Below are 21333 nucleotides of genomic sequence, written 5' to 3' on the forward strand. Positions count from 1 at the left end.
TTAACACATGTACAGATGCAAAGGATCGCAAGCAGACAAAGTATTCTTAAGACTTGCTATGTAGTGAATAGATTGTGCATGCACATATATAGTGAGTGAACTATGGACGATTCCAATACGCATTTTAGCAGATCTGAACCAGAAAAAGGAAGGCTTTTCCAGTGTGTCGCAGCTGAAAAGCAACTGAATTACAGAGGTGAAGCAAGAAGAAGTCCAAAGAAGCCAAGGCCGCTCTAGGCTGGAATGATCAGACAGTAACTACAAACGTATGAAAGAACAAACCCCTGTTCAGAAGATGGGCACGAAAACAATGAAGACGTCAGAGGTTCATTAAATAGTATTTTAAATACACCAGAGCTCAAAATCATGGTCTTCAGTCACGTGGATGACTGAAAATGGGCAATCGTGATGAACCACACTTAGGCAGGTAGACGGAGCATTCTATACTCCCTCATATTCTCCAGATCAAGGAACATTTCCAAGGCCGAGTTCAAAGCCTTAATTGACGCGCAGACCACAGAGGTGATGATAGATGATATGCTAATTGGTGGGAAGCTATGGTGAAGACCAACCCACCAGCACCTGGAGGCCAGTCTGCGTGCTGCTGGCGCATGTGGAAAAGTACTGGTGGATGTAAGGGTGCCAACTAATTATAGATGGCCGCGTAATCAAGAGCCCTATAGTTTGTGTAACCAATGGGACGTCATGTATTTAATGACGTTCATAGTGACCTGTTTGAGGGTAGGGCTTAGTTGCCCCACCTGATACTAGAAACCCTATCAATCTCTTAGACGAGTATGGAACGTATACCTAGATGTTCCCATAGACCCAATTGCTTTCTCCAATAGGTTTTTTAGTTTGCCACGTAAAATGACGTCCGCAACCACGTAGGTTGACGTCAGTAATGATGAGATTTTACTATAGAAGATGCTTTTTTTATAAGATTTTCGGAGAGATCATGCTTTGCGACGTCCCTTGATGTCCCTGTTTGAGACAATTGAAAATAAAACAGTTTTGATTTGCCAACTTCCTGAGTTACTTTGGTTATTGATGTTTGAGTATCTTCTGCATCCCCATCCATCTCAAAGTATTGCTACCTCGCCTTAAAGGGCTGGTCAGTAATCCTGTTTCACACCAAAGTCCAATCTACCAAAACGAGGTAACTCAATGACGTTAAACTTAAAACAGACATCAAATGACTATCATACATGCATCATTCACTAAGGATGCTTGTTCTTTGGGGAGTGGGAATGTGCATACACACAGCCGCATATGCTCAGATATCCTTTGCCGAGACCCGGCCTGCCCACTCAGTCCTTCCTCATCTCTTTTAAAACATGTCGAGGCTGCAAAACCCAGGCATCCCGGTGCCCTTTTAGTTAGAGGAAACCTTACATCCGAAATTAGAAGCATGTCTTGATGATTGGGTGGAAGAACTGCTAACTTTATCCACATACGATAAAGCCATTTTCGAACACATAGGGGAAATGGATAAATTCAATGAGATCTGGGGGCTAATCCTGGATATGTTCGGCTGATATGCTTACAGGATGACTGCTATTTAAATTGTGTTTAATTGAATGATATTCTTGCCCTGCTGTTCTTTCGATAGTGACCTGCTGTAGGATTATCTGATCTATGATTTTTTTTTTTTTTCTTCTTTTCTTTTTTCTTCCACCGTGCAATTATTTTACTTGCCGCGGATCAGATGGAGCATGGTTGTTGTTCTACCACTTGATTGTATGGATTACATTGGTTTTGTATTTATTGAACTGCTTGTATGCTCCATTTTGCCTCCAGTGTTCCAAAAATTTAAATAGAATTAAATTTAAATTCGAAATGGAAAGCATGGGCCTCAGATGTCACAGCCATTGTATCCCCACATCACAATCCTAGGGTTGTCGGATTTGAGTATGTGGTTCATGGTTACATACACTTTGTTCTTAGTGTGAGTGTTATGATACATTAGCACCATGGCATTTGCCCACTATATAGTTAGTGATTGAAGAATACACCCCTTTCATAACAGACATATTTGTCAAATATAAAACGCGTGGTCATTCTTTTGTTCCAAAAAAAGGGAGAGAGGGACATTGAGAAGGTGATGAGGAGGGGGATAGAAAGAGAAAAGCAGCCCTTACTGAAAAAGAGGGAATGCTTGCACCAGACAGCACTGACACTCAGAGGAAGATGGAGAGAACAGAGTCCACAGGGCCATACCAAGAGATAAAGAGGTAGAAGGGGAGATAGACCTAGACCACATTGACATGGAACAAGAGAACAACACCAACCTGAGAGAAACTGTGACAGCATGGCACAACACACTGACATAGAGCGAGAGAACTGAGCCCACAAGGCCATAACAAAAGATAAAGAGGTAGAGGGAGGGATAGACCTAGACCACATTGACATGGAGCAAGAGAAACAACCAACCTGAGAGAAACTGTGACGGCATAGCAGAACACACTGACATTGAACGAGAGAACTGAGCCCACAAGGCCACAACAAAAGATAAAGAGGTAGAGGGAGGGATAGACCTAGACCACATTGACATGGAGCAAGAGAAATAACCAACCTGAGAGAAACTGTGACGGCATAGCAGAACACACTGACATTGAACGAGAGAACTGAGCGAGCATGCCTGACAAAGTGACTCTAGCTCACATAAAGAGAGAGTGAGACAAAGAGAGTGCAGAGAATGTGCGCTAGATTGGTCTATAGCTAGTTACCACAAAAAGGCAATCTCCATATTTCACTTGAAACAGTCAATGTATGTTTCACTGATGCAAACACCCACAATGCAGATACTTTCATTAATGTTTATGTATACTTCTACAAATGTCTACCCACTCACAAACACAACAGCCTGAAAGTAAAGATCATCAAGGACCTCATTAGGAGTATGACATTATTTAATCCGGGGACCTCCATGCTCAAATGCTATTACCGTGTGCCATATTGGTGCAGTAACAAGAATGGTCCCCATGATTTAGAGTCACGAGGACCCTTCAGCTATTCTGCATTTTGGAGACCCACAGTTTTCTATTGGGGACTTGCGGCATTATTGCAGGTGGCAACACTGCATGGGTAATCCTGCATTTGGTAATGCCGTTGTGTGGAGGTAGTTACCATCGCACAAGCAGGCGGGATTGAAGAGTTTCAGTAATGAAACTCTGAATCTGATGGAGTGGTAAAGCATTCCAAAATAGGGCATGTTTTACCATTTCCACCAAACTTCAAATTAAGCTCCCGGAGCACTATCAGAAGTTGGGGGGTATCCCGGCAGTAAATCCACTGGCATACCGCCAATGCAATTACTGTTACCGCCACTTGGTCCGCTGGATCACAAGTGGCAGTGTTAGCCCCCATAGGACTCAATGGGGCATTTTCAGCACAATTACTGCAGCAGTAATTGTGCCGAAAATTGGGAGGAAACCCGGCGCCTTCACCGCCAGCTCAGAGCTGGAGGTGCATGCGCTGACTCCCCAAAACTATGGATTGTGTTGTGCGGTAATGCAGTGGTAACGCTATTACCTCTGCAGAAGGCAAGCACACTGGCTCCCTGTCAAAGAGAGAATTGTATTCAAAACTCTTGCCCTCATCCACAAATGCCTTCACGAACTTGCCCCTCCCTACCTGACAAACAGAATTACCGGGCACACTGCCACTAGACCCTTAAGATCATGCTATGCCAACACGAATGTCACGCCTACTACACGAAAGGTGCACGCTGGTGGCTCTAGCTTCCCCACCCAAGCAGCCACGCACTGGAACGCACTGCCACCTCACTTAAGACTGATTGAATCGCACCTAGCCTTTTGCAAGGCTATCAAAACTAGACTCTTTGTCTAAACTGAATATGAACTATGAATCTGTATCAGCCATTTCTTGCATATGTGCTTGTTACTGTGTAACCATGAGTCCACTGGACACCTGCCTGTAATCTTAAGTCTGTTTATCTTCTGTAACAGCGCCTCGATGCCTTATGGGCTGCGAGTGCGCTTGACAAATGCAAATAAATAAATAAATACCTTTTTAACCGCACCGCCCAACTCCTGATGAGGCCCCAAGTGTCGTCATTGCTTAAAATAGTAACCAATACACTAGCTATACATCACCAAAAGTAATGCCCTTTCCAAGGTATGCCGCATAAACCGCATATGCTCGGATCCTTCGGAAAATGGTACGCGCACACTAACAAAATATGTAGAAAAAAAGAGGCAAATAATACGTATTTTCTTAGAACCTTGGAACTCGAAGCACATTTTTCGACGTAATCCATATATAATGTATACATTGCTTTAAAAAAGAGGAAGTCAGTGGGGGAAAGCATGTAAAAACAGTTAAAATTAATATCTACATAAAGTTGAAGTCTATACACGTTGGAAATGTCAGCTTTAAGGTTTCACCTTAATAATACATTAAACCTAACATAACAGAAAGCAGACATTGCTGAAACCTTTGTGAGAAAACTTTGAGAAGCCGATCTATTTCAAATGAGTGCAAAAGCTGATCATTGGCGCTCATGAGGTTCCATGTGTTAATATCCCCACAAGAATATCGCCATATAAAAATATCGCCATATTTTTGCAGCGATATTATGGCCCCGCAACCCCTGCATTATTTTTAAAGGCGCAGGGGACATCCCTGCAACCCCTGCTCCCAAAAACCTGCAAAATTACCCCCCCCAAAAATATCGCCTATGGCCGTTCCAGACGACCATATATACGACAATATTTTTGGTGGGGATAATATGTAGTGATACTGCTCATGAGTGATCACAAGTGCATTGCTCCACAATGAGAAACCTGGCATAGATTCCAAGTCAGGGAAGCCTGTGCACGATGTGCATTCTGCCACCGCCACACTTAACCTTAGAACTGACTGTAAGAAGGTCAGCGTGCTCTCTCATGAAAGAATGATTAATTATAGGGATTTTGTTACCTGATTGTACGTTATAGGTTCTTGCTGGCAAGCTTTGAGTTTACGCAAGCGTTCTTTGTCCTTTCGGAGGTCGGTTTTGCAGCCAATCAGTATAACTGGGATTCCTCGACAGAAGTGATTCACTTCCGGGTGCCACTGTTGAAAGCCAACAAATCCATTAATGATATCACACATCAAAAGGTTTAATTCAGGACAGTCTTTTAAGACATTATTTACAGTGTAATCGTACAACTAATTTACCATAGATTATTTGAGGATGCAAAATGAATGGTTGGGGGTGCGTGCTGTTATAGCAGTCCTGGAATTGACGAGTAGTTAAGTGTCAACACCCCAAGCATATCACATCATGCCCTTCACATACATAGAACATACACAGGGTGCTAAGGCCAATTGAAAGCACTGGAAGAGATGGAAGAATGCTGGGGCATCAGACGGAACAGAAAATACGGATTGAGGGTACAGCAGAGACTGAAAAGGGGCACACAATCCTGTGTCATAATGGTTGCTTGTGTAGCACTTACTAATTCTGACGCTCCCTCTAAGCAACAAAAGGGAACAAGGTTACAGTGAAAAGAAGGGAACAGAAAGAAAAGGGAACCCGCGTATGCCATGTTGGTTAGTTGTATCCATCCCAAACAAAATTGACCCTTTACCCCACACACTTATGGATTTGATGCACTTTTTTTCGTTGGAAATGTTAAGATGGAAACATTTTCGATGGAAAATGTTTCGTTGGCAAGACTGCATACCATATCACTTATGCTGCCAGGTGAGGAAACGGAGATCGGCCAAAGGGAGAAAAGGAAAGAAGGCGGGAACAGGTTGTTATGTCGGTTCCATGTGTTAATATCCCCGCACAAAAATATCGCCATATTTTTGCAGCGATATTAAACCATGGAACCTGCGGAGACACCCCCGCAAACACCATAATTTTTTTTAATGGAGCGAGGGACACCCCTGCCACCCCCGGTCCCAATAACCCCATAAATTATACCCACTAATATCGCCTATGGCCGTACCCCACGGCCATATATATGGCAATATTATTGGTGGGGATAATATTACCCGACACTGTTATGTCATGGTTGTTGTTTCTTTAGTGGTAATACTGCCTTCAGGCCACGTGAAAGAACACATTGCCTGTTTAGCTCTTTATCAAAGATGCTATTTGGTTTCTTATCCTCCGCTTCTAAGTATGAATTGCATTTTCTTGAAAGTCATTAAATCAAGTGTTTTTCATGAAGTTTATTGTTGTCTCTTCACGGCATTGAAGTTTTATGTTTGCTGATCTGCTGGAATCGCTACACAGTTCCCTGGTCCCAGGGACCCTCACTGGAGGCTCCCGCTATGCCCAGTACAGCCCGAGAACCCAGTTATTATTGCCTAACAGTTACATGTATGTGACCCAGCGTCATCATTTTCAACATCCTTTCACGCCTCTTAACAGGCCTCACAAGTGTCCAGGCAGCCTGATCCAGTACACAGCTCCCAGAAGAGCCATAGTTCCGCTCCACCCACATTTAGGAGTGCCCATAGTTCATCCCAGCTTTCCATTCTATAGAACCTGGCCCTTTGGTGCTTAGCAAGTAAGAGGAAGTCTGTTTTCCCTCCTGTTCCTGTGCATTCATTCATCACACCCATGCCAACAGTGACACCCAGGTGTTACAGAAATCCTCAAAGCCTGACCACCCCTACATCAAAGATATACTTGCGTCAATATCAGGATGTGGGGGATGTAGCAGATCCGATTCCCCTGCCCCCACTGCACTCCTGGAGAAATCTGCCCTGACAGCAAACCAAACCTGGAGTAACAGCCCCTCCCTCACATTCATGTTAGCCAGCTAGTCAGTGGTGGAGGCGGCTTTTGGTGCAAGGGGCAGATATCGCCTGAAGGAGCACCAAGATTCTAAATGATTCAAGGGGGAGCCCTAATGGGGTGGTGAATGTTTTCAGTGGAGGGTCCTAAATGTTTCCTCAAATTAGCATGAGCGGCCAAGTGCAGTGGGGGACCCAAAAAGAATTAACGTTGGTTTGGAGGAGGGGATCCCCGAGACAATTGTTTTGAAAAATGTTGAAATGATGCATTTTGCAGCACCATTTTTTGTCAAAAATGTGGTTAATTGGCATACAATTTACAGTTGGTTCTTTAGGGTAACACAAGAACAAAATCCAGTTAATGCCATGTCATGAGAATGCAGCCAGAGCCTGTCTATGCCAATAATGGTCATTATAAATCGCATGAATGAGGCTGCAGCCACAACCTATCTATGCCAGTAGTGGTCATTATAAATTGCATGAATGAGGCTGCAGCCACAACCTATCTATGCCAGTAGTGGTCATTATAAATCGCATGAATGAGGCTGCAGCCACAACCTATCTATGCCAGTAATGGTCATTATAAATCGCATGAATGAGGCTGCCGCCACAACCTATCTATGCCAGTAGTGGTCATAAATCGCATGAATAAGGCTGCAGCCACAACCTATCTATGCCAGTAGTGGTCATTATAAATTGCATGAATGAGGCTGCAGCCACAACCTATCTATGCCAGTAGTGGTCATTATAAATTGCATGAATGAGGCTGCAGCCACAACCTATCTATGCCAGTAGTGGTCATTATAAATCGCATGAATGAGGCTACTGCCACAACCTGTGCATACCAGTAATGGTCCCTTTTAAATTACATGCATTGGTTATTTTGTAATATCAGGGCTGGTGCTTAGCCAGAGTGCCAGCCCTGCACAGACTGGGGTCCACTGGGCACCAGGGAGAAACTTGGAGGGGCAAGCAACCCTCCCACACCCCACCACCACTCCTGCTCCACCCCTGCTGTCAGTGCCAAAAAGCTATGGTAATGTTGAATATTGTGATTTGCAAATGCCACTTATCAAAACATGAAATAATGAAACTTGCACACTTCCCTGTATGGTCAACGGTCTAAGGATGAAAAAGCTGTGTGCAGTACCATCTGTACACTACACACACTAAAGCACAGACACACAACTGCAGTAACAGTCTGATGACTCTCAGGAGCTGTGCAATTACACTCCTGCTGAACGTTCGTTCCTTCATTCTCATATAAATTGCTATGTAGCCTGTGGCCCAAATAGGGACCGGATAGACAGCACTGCAAACTTGTCCCCTAGAAATAAAGACACGGGTGTGTAAATAAAATACTACATTTATTTAATGTAGTGTTTGTGTGTGTTGTGTTTACTTGGACCTACATGAGCTGAACCATACAGCCCACTATGGGGCTGGATGGAATGTTGAAACAATAAGGAACAGAAATTCCATGGCCTTGAAGTGGGCTGGGTAGGTGAGAAGATTGAAAAGGGAAGAGAAAACAATTTAAATAAAAACCTGTTTAGAGGAGAAAGTGAAAGGCAGTGGAAAACAAAAGGGTGCTCTCTGGGGGTGGGAGGGCAGGCAGGGGGGGTGTATGGCCTCGAGCGACCCCTTTTTCCCCAGAATATAAAGAAAACTGTCAGCCAGGCCACGTGCGCAGTGTGGCCTGGGTTGAAGATCAGAGCTGCCCAGTCCAGGCCCATGTGTGGGGTGCCCTAAACTGGGAAACATAGCTGTGCCACTTGTCGGCCAGCCCTGAAGTGTAGTCCTCCCAAACCACGTATACTAGGCGGCTTGAGAGGTGACTGTTCCAGAGGTAGGAGCAGTGGAGAAGGAAAGAAGGAAAGTCCTGGGCTGCCCCATCGGGCAGCTCGGGATAAGCAAAGTCCCAGGCTCCATGTCAGAGCAGCCCGGGTGAAGCAAGGAACTCCAACAAGGAAGAAAAGATGACGCTGGGGTGTGGTTGTGATCACGTGCAGCCCCCTGATTTCAGTGGTGCAACTCGTCAGCAACCAATGCGAGTGCCTCCTGCAATGCGACCAGTGGATCAGACTCTGCAATCTGAGACGATCACAATGTTCCACAGTACATGTAGATAGCATAGACCAATCTACTTGTCTCCAGTAGCACCAGGATGTGTATGCTGGTCTGGCCAGTGCCCGCATTTGAGGGATAAATAACTTAAAAGGTACAATGAAATGGCCTAACCAGTTCACTGGCGAGCAGAATGCACCCTCAAAGCTTTAGCATCAGCAAAAATGAAGTCTAAATGATGTCCCTTAATATGAGTAAATGCATACACATGTTGGTGTAACTGAAAATCTCCTAGAAAAGCAACTAATTTGGCTGCATGAAAATGTAAATGGTCATCAGACCAAACATTAAAATCACCAACTGTGAGAAACCTGAAGGTACTTGTAGTATCTTGTGTGCTATGATGTGTCTGTGTGAGTAGCTAGGCCCTGTGGAATGATTGGTGCACTGTGGAATGTTTGGGGCCTGGGAATTCCAAGGTTGACTGTTGGGGACTGGGAGCTGGGCTAGGGACCAGTTCTTCTAACTATATCTATGAAACCAAGGAGTTAAATAAAGCATCTTCCTTTTGGACATATCTGAGTCAGCCTGGTTCCTGCTCCCTCTCATCACTGGCTCGGGTGCGCCTTGCAGGAGGCAAGGTGCTACAGTACTCTCACATCTACTCCCCAGGAATCTTCTGTTCAGGTGGCCAGGGAAGGGCCATCACTTTTGGATACCGGCCCTGTGGGTGGTCTAGTGAGGGAGGATCACCTGGATGCAGGGTTCTTGGGTATTGGAGATAGGTTCATGAGGGTGAGACACAGTATCCCCCTTTCCTGACATGAATTCATCCAACCCTCCCTCAGTCTTTGTAGGATATTGTTGTTTATATCCTACTGTCCCACCTGAAGTTATCCAAAGTACAGCAAAGAAGAAGATGCCCCAAAGAACATTACAGACTTCCTATAGGAAACACCATTCTAGTACTGGGATGAAGAAGAGGGGTTTTGAAGACTAAAGGGCAGACGGTCAGGCATGTCCTGTTAATTGGATTAATTTTGGTCTGGCAATTGAGCCAGAGACTGTACACCTGCTGCCTGTCAGAGGCCCACTGGTGGATAAAAGGTGGATTTCACAAACACCAAGGAGAGCGAGAAAGGAGAGCGTGAGAAGCCCATGCGAAGAGGGAGCAGCAGGAGAGCCACCTCAGCCCGCGGTTAGCCAGAGGAGAATGGAATGCCGAGACGCTGAAGGATAGCACAGTGAGAGGAGCTGTCCTTGCGTGGCGAGGGATCCTTGTCCACAAGGAGCCGGAGAAGGGTACTGTGGAAGGTACCGGTCAGTTTGCTGTGGCCAAAAACTGCTTGTTCCACTGAATGGCAGTAACCGTCGATGGGTGACTGAGGGGCAGGCGGTGAGACCCTGACCTCAAATCGCAGAAAGCATTTTACGGAGGCAACCAAAGAAAAGTATGTCGCAGCTGGTGAGTTAAGAGAATGCAAGGAAGCCCGGTGCACTATGAAAGAGAAGGAATTGCAATGTAGCAGTTGCATGCGGTCGACACGTTCTCGAAAGCCTATGAGTGAAATAAAGGAACAAATTAAGATCAATGCAATACTTGAATTGGATTTTGCAGAAACATTGGCCCTCATTACAATTCAGGTGGTTTTTTACCATGTAGCCGGTGGCACACTTTCCGGCAACTGTAACCACCGGCAAATCACATCATCGTGGGAGCGTGCATTCCAGCATGCCGGTAACAGTGCGACTGGCATGACGGAAACACTGTCATTGCTGTGTGAAATCGGTTGCACCCCCAGCAATAATGCTGGTGCCACCGTCTATGGCATGTCACTGCTGGAAACAGCAGCAACAGAAACATTGGCACCAGAAGCAACATCACTGCCAGAAGTGGAAGGTCTTTGGTGGCTATTTTGGAAAACACAATCCACTTAAAATCACCCAGTTCCTGTTGCCATTAACAGGTGTGGCATCTCGGATCCCTGAAAGACAGCAGCAAAAAGCATGCTTCACTGAGCAGGAACTAACAATCCTGACAGATTGCATCATAGAACATTCTGGAGAGCTGTTTGCAATGGACCACCGGCTCAGCACACAACTCAGAAAGAATGCCATCTGAGAGGAGCTGGTGCAGAAGGTGTCGGCCATGGGACTCATACCCCACACAGAACGTGACTGCCACAAGCGGTGGGATGACCTCCGCCTAAGAGTCCGGAACCTGCTGTCAGCCCACCATAAGGAATGCCTGGCCTATGATATGATATATTTTATTTATATTGCACCTATACACAAATGATTCAAGGTGCAATGAGGCGAGGGAGGGGAACAAGAGGGCACACAACAACAATCTTACTATGCCCAGTGAAACTGAGATCGCGCAAGTAAAGGGGAAAAGTTAGGTGTGAAGTGCCAGGGGAGGAGGAGCAAGTGCAAGACATAGGATCAAACATTGAAAGCAGGAAGTGTGGCCAGCAGGTGGCAGTGCAAGGATTAAGCGCAGAACAAATAGGTGACAGATAAGTGCAAGTATGGGGGGGTTAGAGGGTTGCAGATACAGCCCCAAGTGCAGGGTTGCCAGGGGGCAGTTCAGGTGTGCAACTGGGAGGGCAGGAACATGGGCCTGTGGTTCAGAGGGTAGCCAGATAACCAGTGCAGTATCAGACAGGAGATCAGCCAGGTAGCGGAAGAGAGAAGGCAGAAGCAAAGAGGAAAGTCTTGAGCTTCTTCCAGAACCGGAGCTGGTTCTGCTCAAATTTCAGAGAGACAGGGAGGCTGTTCCAGAGGGAATGAGATCTGCCCCCATCTCGCTGCTACGAAAAGCGCCTGACCCTCATGTAGTTGGAGGAGCAAAGTGCTCCAGTAGGAAGATACTGCAGAAGAGAAAGCTGGAGATAATTTGGTCCCAGGCACAAGTAGGCCTTGTGGACAATGCAAAGGGTCGTGCACCTGATCCTTGCAGCCACTGGGATCCAATGGAGAGATTTCAGTGCTGGAGAGATACGATCCCTGGGCTTAAGGCCAAGGACAAGTCTTGCAGTCCTGTTCTGGATGAGTTGCAGAGGACAGAGAGTAGAGACAGGCAGATTTAGAAGGAGGCTGTTACAGTCGCCAAGCCTAGAGAGAACCATAGCTCTAGATACATTGAGCTTCTGGGGAAGGAGAGGAAAGGAAGAATACCTCTGAGGAGGTTCAGTTGGTTGTTCGACTTCTTAGAGACGTCAGAAATATGAGGAGAGAAGGAGAGGGGGGTGCCAACGATTAACCCTGAGGTGGGAGCAGGAGGAAGGCCAAGGGAGGCCAGCCAGAGAGTGGCAGCAAAAAGTGGTGCGGGTGCGCGGATGAGGAGAATCTCCATCTTGCTTGCATTCAGGCAGAGATCATTGGCAGCGCACCACTCCTGGATTGTAGTCAGACAATCTGTAATGAGAGAGGGAGAAGAGATGGCAGAGGGGAGCCTGAAGGCGAGCTGGGTATCATCCACATAGTACTGGAAATTGGGGCATAGAGCGGCAATGTGGTGGGCCCCTGGGGAACACCGCAGGTGGAGAGAGAGAGGAGAGGAAGGACCCAAGTTGGACCTGGGAGGGTTGGTCAGAGAGGAAAGAAGTCAGCCAGGCCACTGCCTGATCAGTGGTACCGAGGTTATCACGGAGCCAGTTGAGCAGGATGGCATGTTTGACCGTGTCAAAGGCAGAAGAGAGATCAAGTAGGATGAGGACAGTGGGGAGATTAGAATCAAGGTTATAGAACAGGTCTTCACGGACGGTCAGGAGATCAGTTTCCGTGCTTCTGGCTGCTCTAAAGCCAGACTGATGGTCATGGAGACAACCAACAGACCCAGTGTGAAGATTAAGCTGGGAGATGGCCAGTTTCTCCAGGAGTTTGCCCAGGAAAGGAGTGATCGAGGGAATGGTGGTGGGACAGTGTTATCAATTAAACTCATGCCATGGGAGGAGAAATGCAGCAGTGTGCTGCATCTTGAAGGGATCGAGGAAGTTGGAGTGGTGGAGGCAGGTGCAGGGACACATGGAGAGGGTGGTGAGTACAATGTGCCACACCAAAACAATCACAGCGGGAATGGAAACACAACGCAGAACACACAGAGACATGTCCAACTGCATGACACCAGACCATATCCAACCCATACAGTGGCCAATGAACGATGGCCGTTGGCCAAGGGTACACATACATTGCCCCCCCAAACATCCAAACACATATGCCCACATGAGTACTGGTCATGTCCAGACATTGACGACATGAGAACCAACACATACACGAGGCACACAACCTCCAAGGTCGCATGCATGCACCACAAGCAATGTGCCCCTGTGACACACTATCATGCATGCACGCATCCAATCCGTCCTTACGGGCCCGGCCCTGGCATGGTTGACACCAGACCTGTCAGACCGACACCCCCAAGTGCAATAGTGCCCTTCCCACACCTCCACCTCACTCTCCTCCTGTGGCATCCCTCAGGGCACCATTCAATCGCCTTGGCTCCTCAACACCTACCGTGCCCCTCTGGCCCTCGATCACCACCACTGCACCCCACTCCCAGTGTTATGCTGATGACACACCACCCACCTTTAATCTCCCATCCTGTACTTCCTCTCCATCCTCTCTCATACATGAGTGCCTGACTGCTAATCATGCAATGTGCTCTGCTGATGACCCGATACGTAATCCCTGCAAAACGGAGAAGCCCCTCATCGTGACACATGCACCCTGTTACCCTTCCACTCCCTGGCCACCCTCCAAGGGTCCCCTCCCTACACCCCCCTGAGAGGCCACAGACCTTGTTGTCACCATTGACTCATCCCACAACCTGCATCTGCACATCACAGACCATGGCAAGAGGGCCGACTCACTGCACCACCACCTCAGAGGCACCCTCACTTACCTCAGCTACCCCTAGAAGCCCAATGTCTCCAGAGCTCTGGTTCCCACTGGGCAGGACAACAGCAACAGCCCTCCCTCATTGTCCCTCTCACCTCTCTTTGCCCCTCATACTATTCTAGAATAGTGCTCCATGATTCAACCTCGGCCTCAAGCCCTATGACTGCTACCCTCCAGTCCTGGAATCACTCCATTGACTCCCTGTGACCTCAAGTATCAATACAAAGAACCCCTGCTCCATACACACGGCTGTCTGGCGCCTGGTCCCCCAAGAGTCTCACTGGTGCCAGCCTATCCTCGACCAGTCACCCCCAGCATCCATGGCCCGAATCTGGACAATCCCATACTTCGCCTTGTACTCCCCTCGTGCTTAGGCCCCTTGCACCTGCCCTGTGGCTTCCATCAAAACATGCTCAGCCTCTTGTGGCCCCCACACCCCTGCACTGCACCGCCTCCCATCCCGGTACCCTCACCCCTTCCTCCCTCCCCTGCACGACATTGTGCCCTGCACAGTAACAATGGCCTAAGGCACAGTATGGCCGTATCTCCTAATTTTTCCACCCATGTCCACCACCATCCTGCTGGTGGTGCCTGGAAACACTTGTGTAAATGTGCAATACCATTTGGCAATGCATGAACTGTAGACCCCATGCACAGGCATCATGTTACTCTGTCTGAACTGCATGTAGGGAAGTCATAGGATGGCACAGAGGTGACTAACGTCATGCTCATTTCACCCCCACAGGCCCCACAACAGAGATCAAGGTGGGCCAAGCGCCTCGCGGACAGCTACATGGAGGAGGAGAGTGTTGTCCAGCATCGTGGTGAGGTCGTCGATAAACCAACACTAATTCTGATTTAATGCCTATAGACTGACAAAAAACAGACTGAAAGGGATCCAAAATCAAAGCATCCTCTAAAGGAATTCTGAGTTGAGGCATAGCTATGGCCTCTAACACTTTGATAAGAAACATGAGAAGTGAAATCGGACAGAAATTGTCTGGAAGTACCAGATCTAAAGTGGGCTTTTTTAAAAGGGGTCACCAAAGCGTGCTTAAGAACTGAGGGAAATAAACCCTCGGTCAAAAAGTGATTCAGAGCAGGGGGGAAGAGTTGGAACTAATTCCCTACTAATACGCTTTAAAACCTTCAATGTAATGGGATCAAGAGGTGAAGTAATTTTTAACTGTGAACTGATTGTTAAAACGTGATCCTCGGTAGTTACATAAACGTTTGAAAATGAAGCATACATATGGGGGCGGACAACTTTGAAGGTTTTTCAAAAGTGTCATTTTTTATTAACTCAAAAGGTAGGATAAACACCCCACTATCCCTACACTGATGAGGATTTCCGTGCCTAAAATAAACCAAGGAAAACACTCTAACAAATAGTTTTCTGTCCCTCACACTTGTACATACAACAACTCAACAAGGTAATATATGGAAGTTCAAAAGCAACAAACATAACAGTTAAGATCACAATATGATAAATGTCTCTCCTTATAATCTGGGTGAATTTCCTTTCCCCGGGTTCAAGCAGCATTCTGTTCAATAGTTCCAAAATAATGAGGAAATCCTGCCTTGTAGCAAAGTTCCAATGCCGTTCTTTTGATTTCCAACACGTCAGGATTGTTGAACAAGGTTTCTTTCTCTTCTACTTGGGATGTTATGAAAAACAACCTTCTTTTCATAAACCAAGAACATTTCCAGAGTGCAGTACAATTGATATACATTGACTTTGTCAGGATTATTCTGCAACCACATATTTGTTTAGAAACAATGATACACTTCTGCAGCAGTTTATACAGCACTTTCTTCAGCAATAAAGGTTTGTCAGGATGATTTGGCAATATTGCACCAGAACATATCAATAATTCTACCACTGCTTCTTTATGATTTTTTTAATACCACTTCATCAACTTCCACCTGTTAGGGACAATGGTAAGGGGTATTCCCTCATTTGAGTGGGGACACACCACCATTCAAATGAAACTCTCACTTCTGAACGCTGATTTCAGTATAGCAGAAAGGAAGTTTGGTCCACTTCTGTAATAGCAAAGGATAGCCTGTGCAAGCCAAACTGCACCGCGTGCCAATTGCAAAGAAGCTGCAGCCTTATTCATGTGAACCCAGAAAGGTTGTGACTCTAGCAGGAATGGATAATACCCGACCACTTGAATCTTCTGGTACATTCTGGGACTGCATGCCTGACCAGCCCTTCTGCTTTCCCATGCGCCTATTCGATGGAACCTCTGCACGGCCCTGAGGATGTTCTTCAGCCTCACCAACACATCATGCAATGCTCCTACACCAGGAAGATGCCATAACACACTTTGTGGTTTTGCTCTGCTGGCCAGTTTATTGTTTGAAGCTTACATGATATTCATGCACATCCAAGCTCTTGCGGAAATGCACACTGTAAGGGCAAGGAACATGACATTCGAGCAAAACATTATTCTCAGTTTCCATCTATTTTACTTCTCTTTATCTTCATTGACGTATCTATTATGGCCCACATCATCCACTGGCCTAATCTACTTTCTTCCTTAACATCTCACCTTGGTGAGGAAAAAGGGAACAAGATCTTTATGGCACATGCTTTGTGACAGATTAAGAGAGCCCCATTGACAAGGATGCATTATTTTTCTGTGTTCATCGGAAACCTCATCGTATCAGGTCTCATCATGTTTTCTATGTTGGTTGTGAACCGCCAAATGGCCACTCTGTCTCTCTCTTTACATCTCACCTACCACGCCATTGCTGAATGCTGCTCTCAAACAGTGGATGCTTCCATCCCCAGGCTTCATCTGTACAGCTGCTTGGAAAATGACAGCCTTTCTCATATACCCCAAATCTAGGCCAATTCCAAATGAAGCACATGACTCCCTCCCCCTAAGCATTGTATGTGTCCACATTTCCTACTACAAACCCCTGAATGTATCTTGAGACCGTTGTGGGGGGTCTCTCTGCCTCCTCCTTGTGGAGAGGGGAGTTGTGTGTTGGCATGGGGGAAAGATTCTTCTTTTAGCAATGAAGCATGGGAATAGAGCAGCAGCCCACTCGCCCGTCAGCAAGATCTAGTGGCTCCACTTCATATCAGGGGCTGCATGTAGGGTGGCTGAAAGGAGGCACTGACTACTGGCAATGCCACCTTGTAAACAACCTCAAAGACCTGACTGGCCTCTGGACACATGTGTCTGGACTATTGCCATTATGCTGCGGCTTGGCTTTCGCACCTGCTAACTTGCTTACAAGTGTGGGGTGGTCCCCTTTTCCAGTGCAGCCCACAAGCGTACAAGGCATGGCTGAAGGATATGTGGCGACCCTTAAACCAACCAAATCCACCCCTGCATCCCGAATGACAAGTAGTGGGGGATCAAGGAGGCATTTCAGAAGGGAATGATAAAGGGGAGGTGAAGCAAGGGAAACTAGATGAAGAGAGGATAGGCGGAGAAGTGGAGGAAAGATGGAATTACTGTCATGAGGAGGTGGTTTTTGCCCAGGGGTAGGAAGGGAGACAGCAGCAGCTGTGACCCCTAGCAGCCCCAAATGACATCCCTGCTTTTATAGCATGGTAAACTTAAATCACCCTCTCTTGCAAACCTTGTTGCTCACCCTAATGCAGAATTAGAAGCAACAAGAACCATACAATGCAGAATTGCAAACAGTGACCCCCTCCAGGCACCATTTTACGTTTTTGTTCAGGTTGCTCCTTTTTTCCTGCCGCACATCTACTAATAAAGAAACGTTATGCTGCCTGGATCCATAGCGGCGTTTTTTCCTCTTTATGCTGAAAGGACATTAGTACCCCACAGCTGCTCTCTGGAGAGCATTTCCACCTGTAGCACTTTTAACAAAGGCTTCTTTTTGGAAATATATATATATATATATATATATATATCTCAACAACAAAAAACTGGAAAGCAAAACCGCACTCCTGGCTTGGCAAACAGACATCTCCGCAGCAAGCCCTGAAAAAATGAGGACCTCACATGGTAATACACGCGAGTTTATTCTTTACAAGAAAAAGATGATGGCAGCAAAAAACACAACAGCAGGACGCCATGGGGCAAGTCCTACACCACAATGCGTTTTGCGCTACACTGAGCACTTGATCACGTGTATATATAAATTGTTTAAAAGGCTTCCTTCCATCTCTGTCTGAGGAAGTGGAGACATTCCATGAAATCTTGCAAATAAGCAAAATATATGACTTTGTTAGCCTAATTAAGGTATCGACTTATTGTTTTCTTTCGGATCAACATGATATAAATATATACACACACGCACACACACACACACACACTCTCCAGAACTTCTAGTTTCCTTCACATACTAGGCAGGCCTAGTATTGGCAGCAGTAGTACAAGCTGCCCTCACAGAACAGTAACCGCTCACAAAGCAGCCCTTCAATCTTCTATAATACTATTTACAGGTACAGTAGCAGCAGTACAAGGTTCCTTCACTGAACATGCACCGAAAAGACACCATCACTGCAACCTTCACACACACACTGAACAAGTAGAGCATGGACAACACAAAAGGAACAGGTAATGGGGCTCCAAAACCTGCAAGATAATTTATTTATTACATTTATATAGCGCACCTAACCCTTGGGCACCTGGGCGCTTGTGCTTAAGAATATGGTTACAGTCAGTTCAATTTTTAGTCTTGTGCTTAAGGAGATTGGTTACATCCAGTTACTTTCAGGCTTAGTCAAATACAGAGTCTGAATACATAAGGTTACATTCAGAAGCTTATTCATCTTGGTCCAGTGGCCGTTACGTAGTAAGGTGGTTTGCAGAGTGTGATTTTTGTTCTAGGACCCTTGGGTTGCCTCGTCTGAGAGAGTTAGGAGTGGGCTAGTGGTCGTTTTTGATATCTTGGTTGAAAAGCCAGGTTTTTAATTTTTTGCGGAATGACCAGAGTGTAGTGACGATCCTGAGCTCTGGGGGCATGGCATTCCAGTAGTTGGCTGCGATAACCAGAAAGCTGGCTCCTCCTGCCTTTTGTCTGATATGATTTTCTAAGCGCGGACCCGGGGATCGAACCTGTGTTGCTCCATGTCATCTTGCTTCCAAGGCGAGCACTTTGCCCTTAAGCTATCCTCCCAAGACATCTCTGTGTGGTCAGCTGTACCAGATAGACTGTAACAGAATTCTTGTAGTTCCCCTTCACCTTTTTTCTCTTTACAGCTCCATGCCAACCTGACCACCGGCACAACCTAGTCCTCTTTTTTATTTTCCCTATCATTCGTTTATAATCCGCTACGACTTATGCTCTGGAGAGAATAACTGTCTGTGTGTGTGTGCACGCTCACGCTTCAGCGTGTGTATGTCCAGGAATCCAGAAAATGTTGTACCAGGCCTTTTTATGCACGAATATCTTGTACATACATCAGCTGTATTATTTTCCTGTGCACGTTTACACACAAGCTTAAAGCAGAAGGCAGTGCAAAGATCTGGTTACTTGACAGAAACCAGAATGCTTCTTTTGATTTCTATCTACATGGATGTAATTTCAAGCCATGGAGAAAAGCCTTTGAAACAGATTTGTTTCTCTATAGCCTTTCAAAAAAGAAACTGCACATTGTGATGAAAGGAATGGTTTCTTTTCGTTCAGCTTTTGCTGTGTTATGTGTAGATGCTCATGGAGCAAACAGAAGAATTGTGCATTTTTATTTTCTTAGCATTTTAGGATTGTATAATTAATAAGATGGACAACTAAGTTAAAATTGAGAATTCATCTTTCCTATACAGAGTTCCTGTGCTTTGTGCATAATCATCAAAATGCATGTAGGTAAAGAGTTCTCAAAATCTAATAAATTGTTTGAAACCCAACCTCTTTGCTGAACAACTGTTTTGTTTCTAATGGGTCCTATTCATTTTCAGGTTTTGTCATGTTATGGGTACCAAGTGCATACTTTTTACACTCTTGCAGAGGCTGATCATTTCTATACTTATAATTTAATGTACACTCTAATTATAAAAACAGTGCGTAATGATGGGTGTGCACGGGCTAGTTTACATCCACGCAACCGTGCAGTCAATGGGGTACATTACTTTAAATGGCCAGTGTCAGCAGAGTCCTTGCTCAAGGGTGAGTGATTGTCATTACATCAATCACACGTGTTACAGCCTCTCAAATCTTCAAGACTACAATTAAAACCACCATAAACTGACTCTCCAAGAAGTGGAAGTGCTTTTCAAAATCAAACAAATGAATTTACATTTGTAATTGAAATAGAAACTCAGCAGAACCTGTCTCTGTTATAATCCAGATAGGTAAATAACTTTTTCTAGCGGTTCATGCATGGTTCATCCAACATCTAAGCACTGTGATCATTATACCTCAGTCGATACTCAGTTTACTGACCGCTTAAGGATCTTGGCCAATAAGATAGCTCAGTCGGTTGAGCGCTCATTGCTGCAATCTGTGCGTGATCTGTAGGTTGCAGGTTCAAATCCCAGCAAGGCCAACACAAGCTTCATCCTTTCAAGGTCGATAAAGGAGTACCAACTTCGGTTTGGTGATAATTGTGATGAATATGTTCTATTTATTTATTTATAGTTTGCTTCTAAGGCGCTTATACAATAAGAATATACTGTTTCAAAGCTCCCGCAGGGAGGCAGGGAGGGAGAGCGGGAAGTACATTAAATAATTACAACACAATATTTAAAGAGCAGAGGCAGAAGAGGGAGGGGCGGACGAACCTACTATGCCTTGTGAGTATTCAGAACGTGCAAGTGCAGAAGGAAGAGAGAAGAGGGGGTAAGTGCTGAGGAGTGAGAGCCCGTGGGTGAGCCATGGACAAAGTTCTAGAATGTTGAGTGCTACACGGCCTGGGCCGAGGGAGGTGTAAGTCTGAACCTCCGAGCGGAGGGAATGCAGATTCAAAGTACTGTGGAAATACAGGAGCTGTGAAGAATTGGTGTATGAGGTCAAGGCCCCGAACGTGGATTAGGTCCAAGGACACTGGTTCAGCAACTGTGAGATTAGCAGAGGAGAGAAGGAGGGATGGAGGAGGAAAAGAGGAAGGTCTTGAGGAGTTTCCGGAATTTGAGGAGATCCTGCTCCAGGTGCAGGAGGAGGGTAAGGCTATTCCAAAGGAGGGAGCCTGCAGAGGAAAGCGAGCGACCCCCTATGTACAGTCCTTTGCCAAAAGTGCTATAAAAATAACAATTTGACCATGAGATCAGGTATATAATTTAGCATGGAGCCCTTGCCTCTCTGCACTGTTGTATTTTAACATTGGGATACAATTAGGGAGTAATAACTCCAGGAAATGAGAACTTTCATTAAACATCAAAAGACAATTCTGCTATCGAACCTCAAAACACACAATGCAATTCATGTTTGCTTTACTATGTAATTGGCTTAGTTTTTATGTTTTCAACATTTAAATATATACAGGAGACATCAAATGGCCAGACCTTAGAGAAATAATGAAAGGTATATTCTGTCACAATGCAGAAAGCTGCTGCATGGTAATGATTTCAATACAGTTTTTGCACACAGTGGCTGGATGTCACACACATTATACTCTCTTGCAAAGGAGAAAACTAATTTTTACTCTCTTGAAATCACATTTACTCTCAAAGTTTA

The 21333-nt window shown here is 45.6% G+C and overlaps 1 protein-coding gene across 1 annotated transcript in view; it reads right to left on the reverse strand.

Moving 5' to 3' along the window:
- Positions 1-21333, reverse strand: part of RHOF (ras homolog family member F, filopodia associated) — a 312658-nt gene that overhangs the window by 8026 nt on the left and 283299 nt on the right. Inside the window, exon 4 of the mRNA XM_069619588.1 lies at positions 4945-5079. Coding sequence (XP_069475689.1) covers positions 4945-5079 — 135 coding nt within the window. The remainder of the gene's footprint in view (positions 1-4944; positions 5080-21333) is intronic.

This window comes from Ambystoma mexicanum, chromosome 10 (assembly GCF_040938575.1).
Source record: "Ambystoma mexicanum isolate Mex_15411 chromosome 10, UKY_AmexF1_1, whole genome shotgun sequence".
Classification (NCBI taxonomy): domain Eukaryota; kingdom Metazoa; phylum Chordata; class Amphibia; order Caudata; family Ambystomatidae; genus Ambystoma; species Ambystoma mexicanum.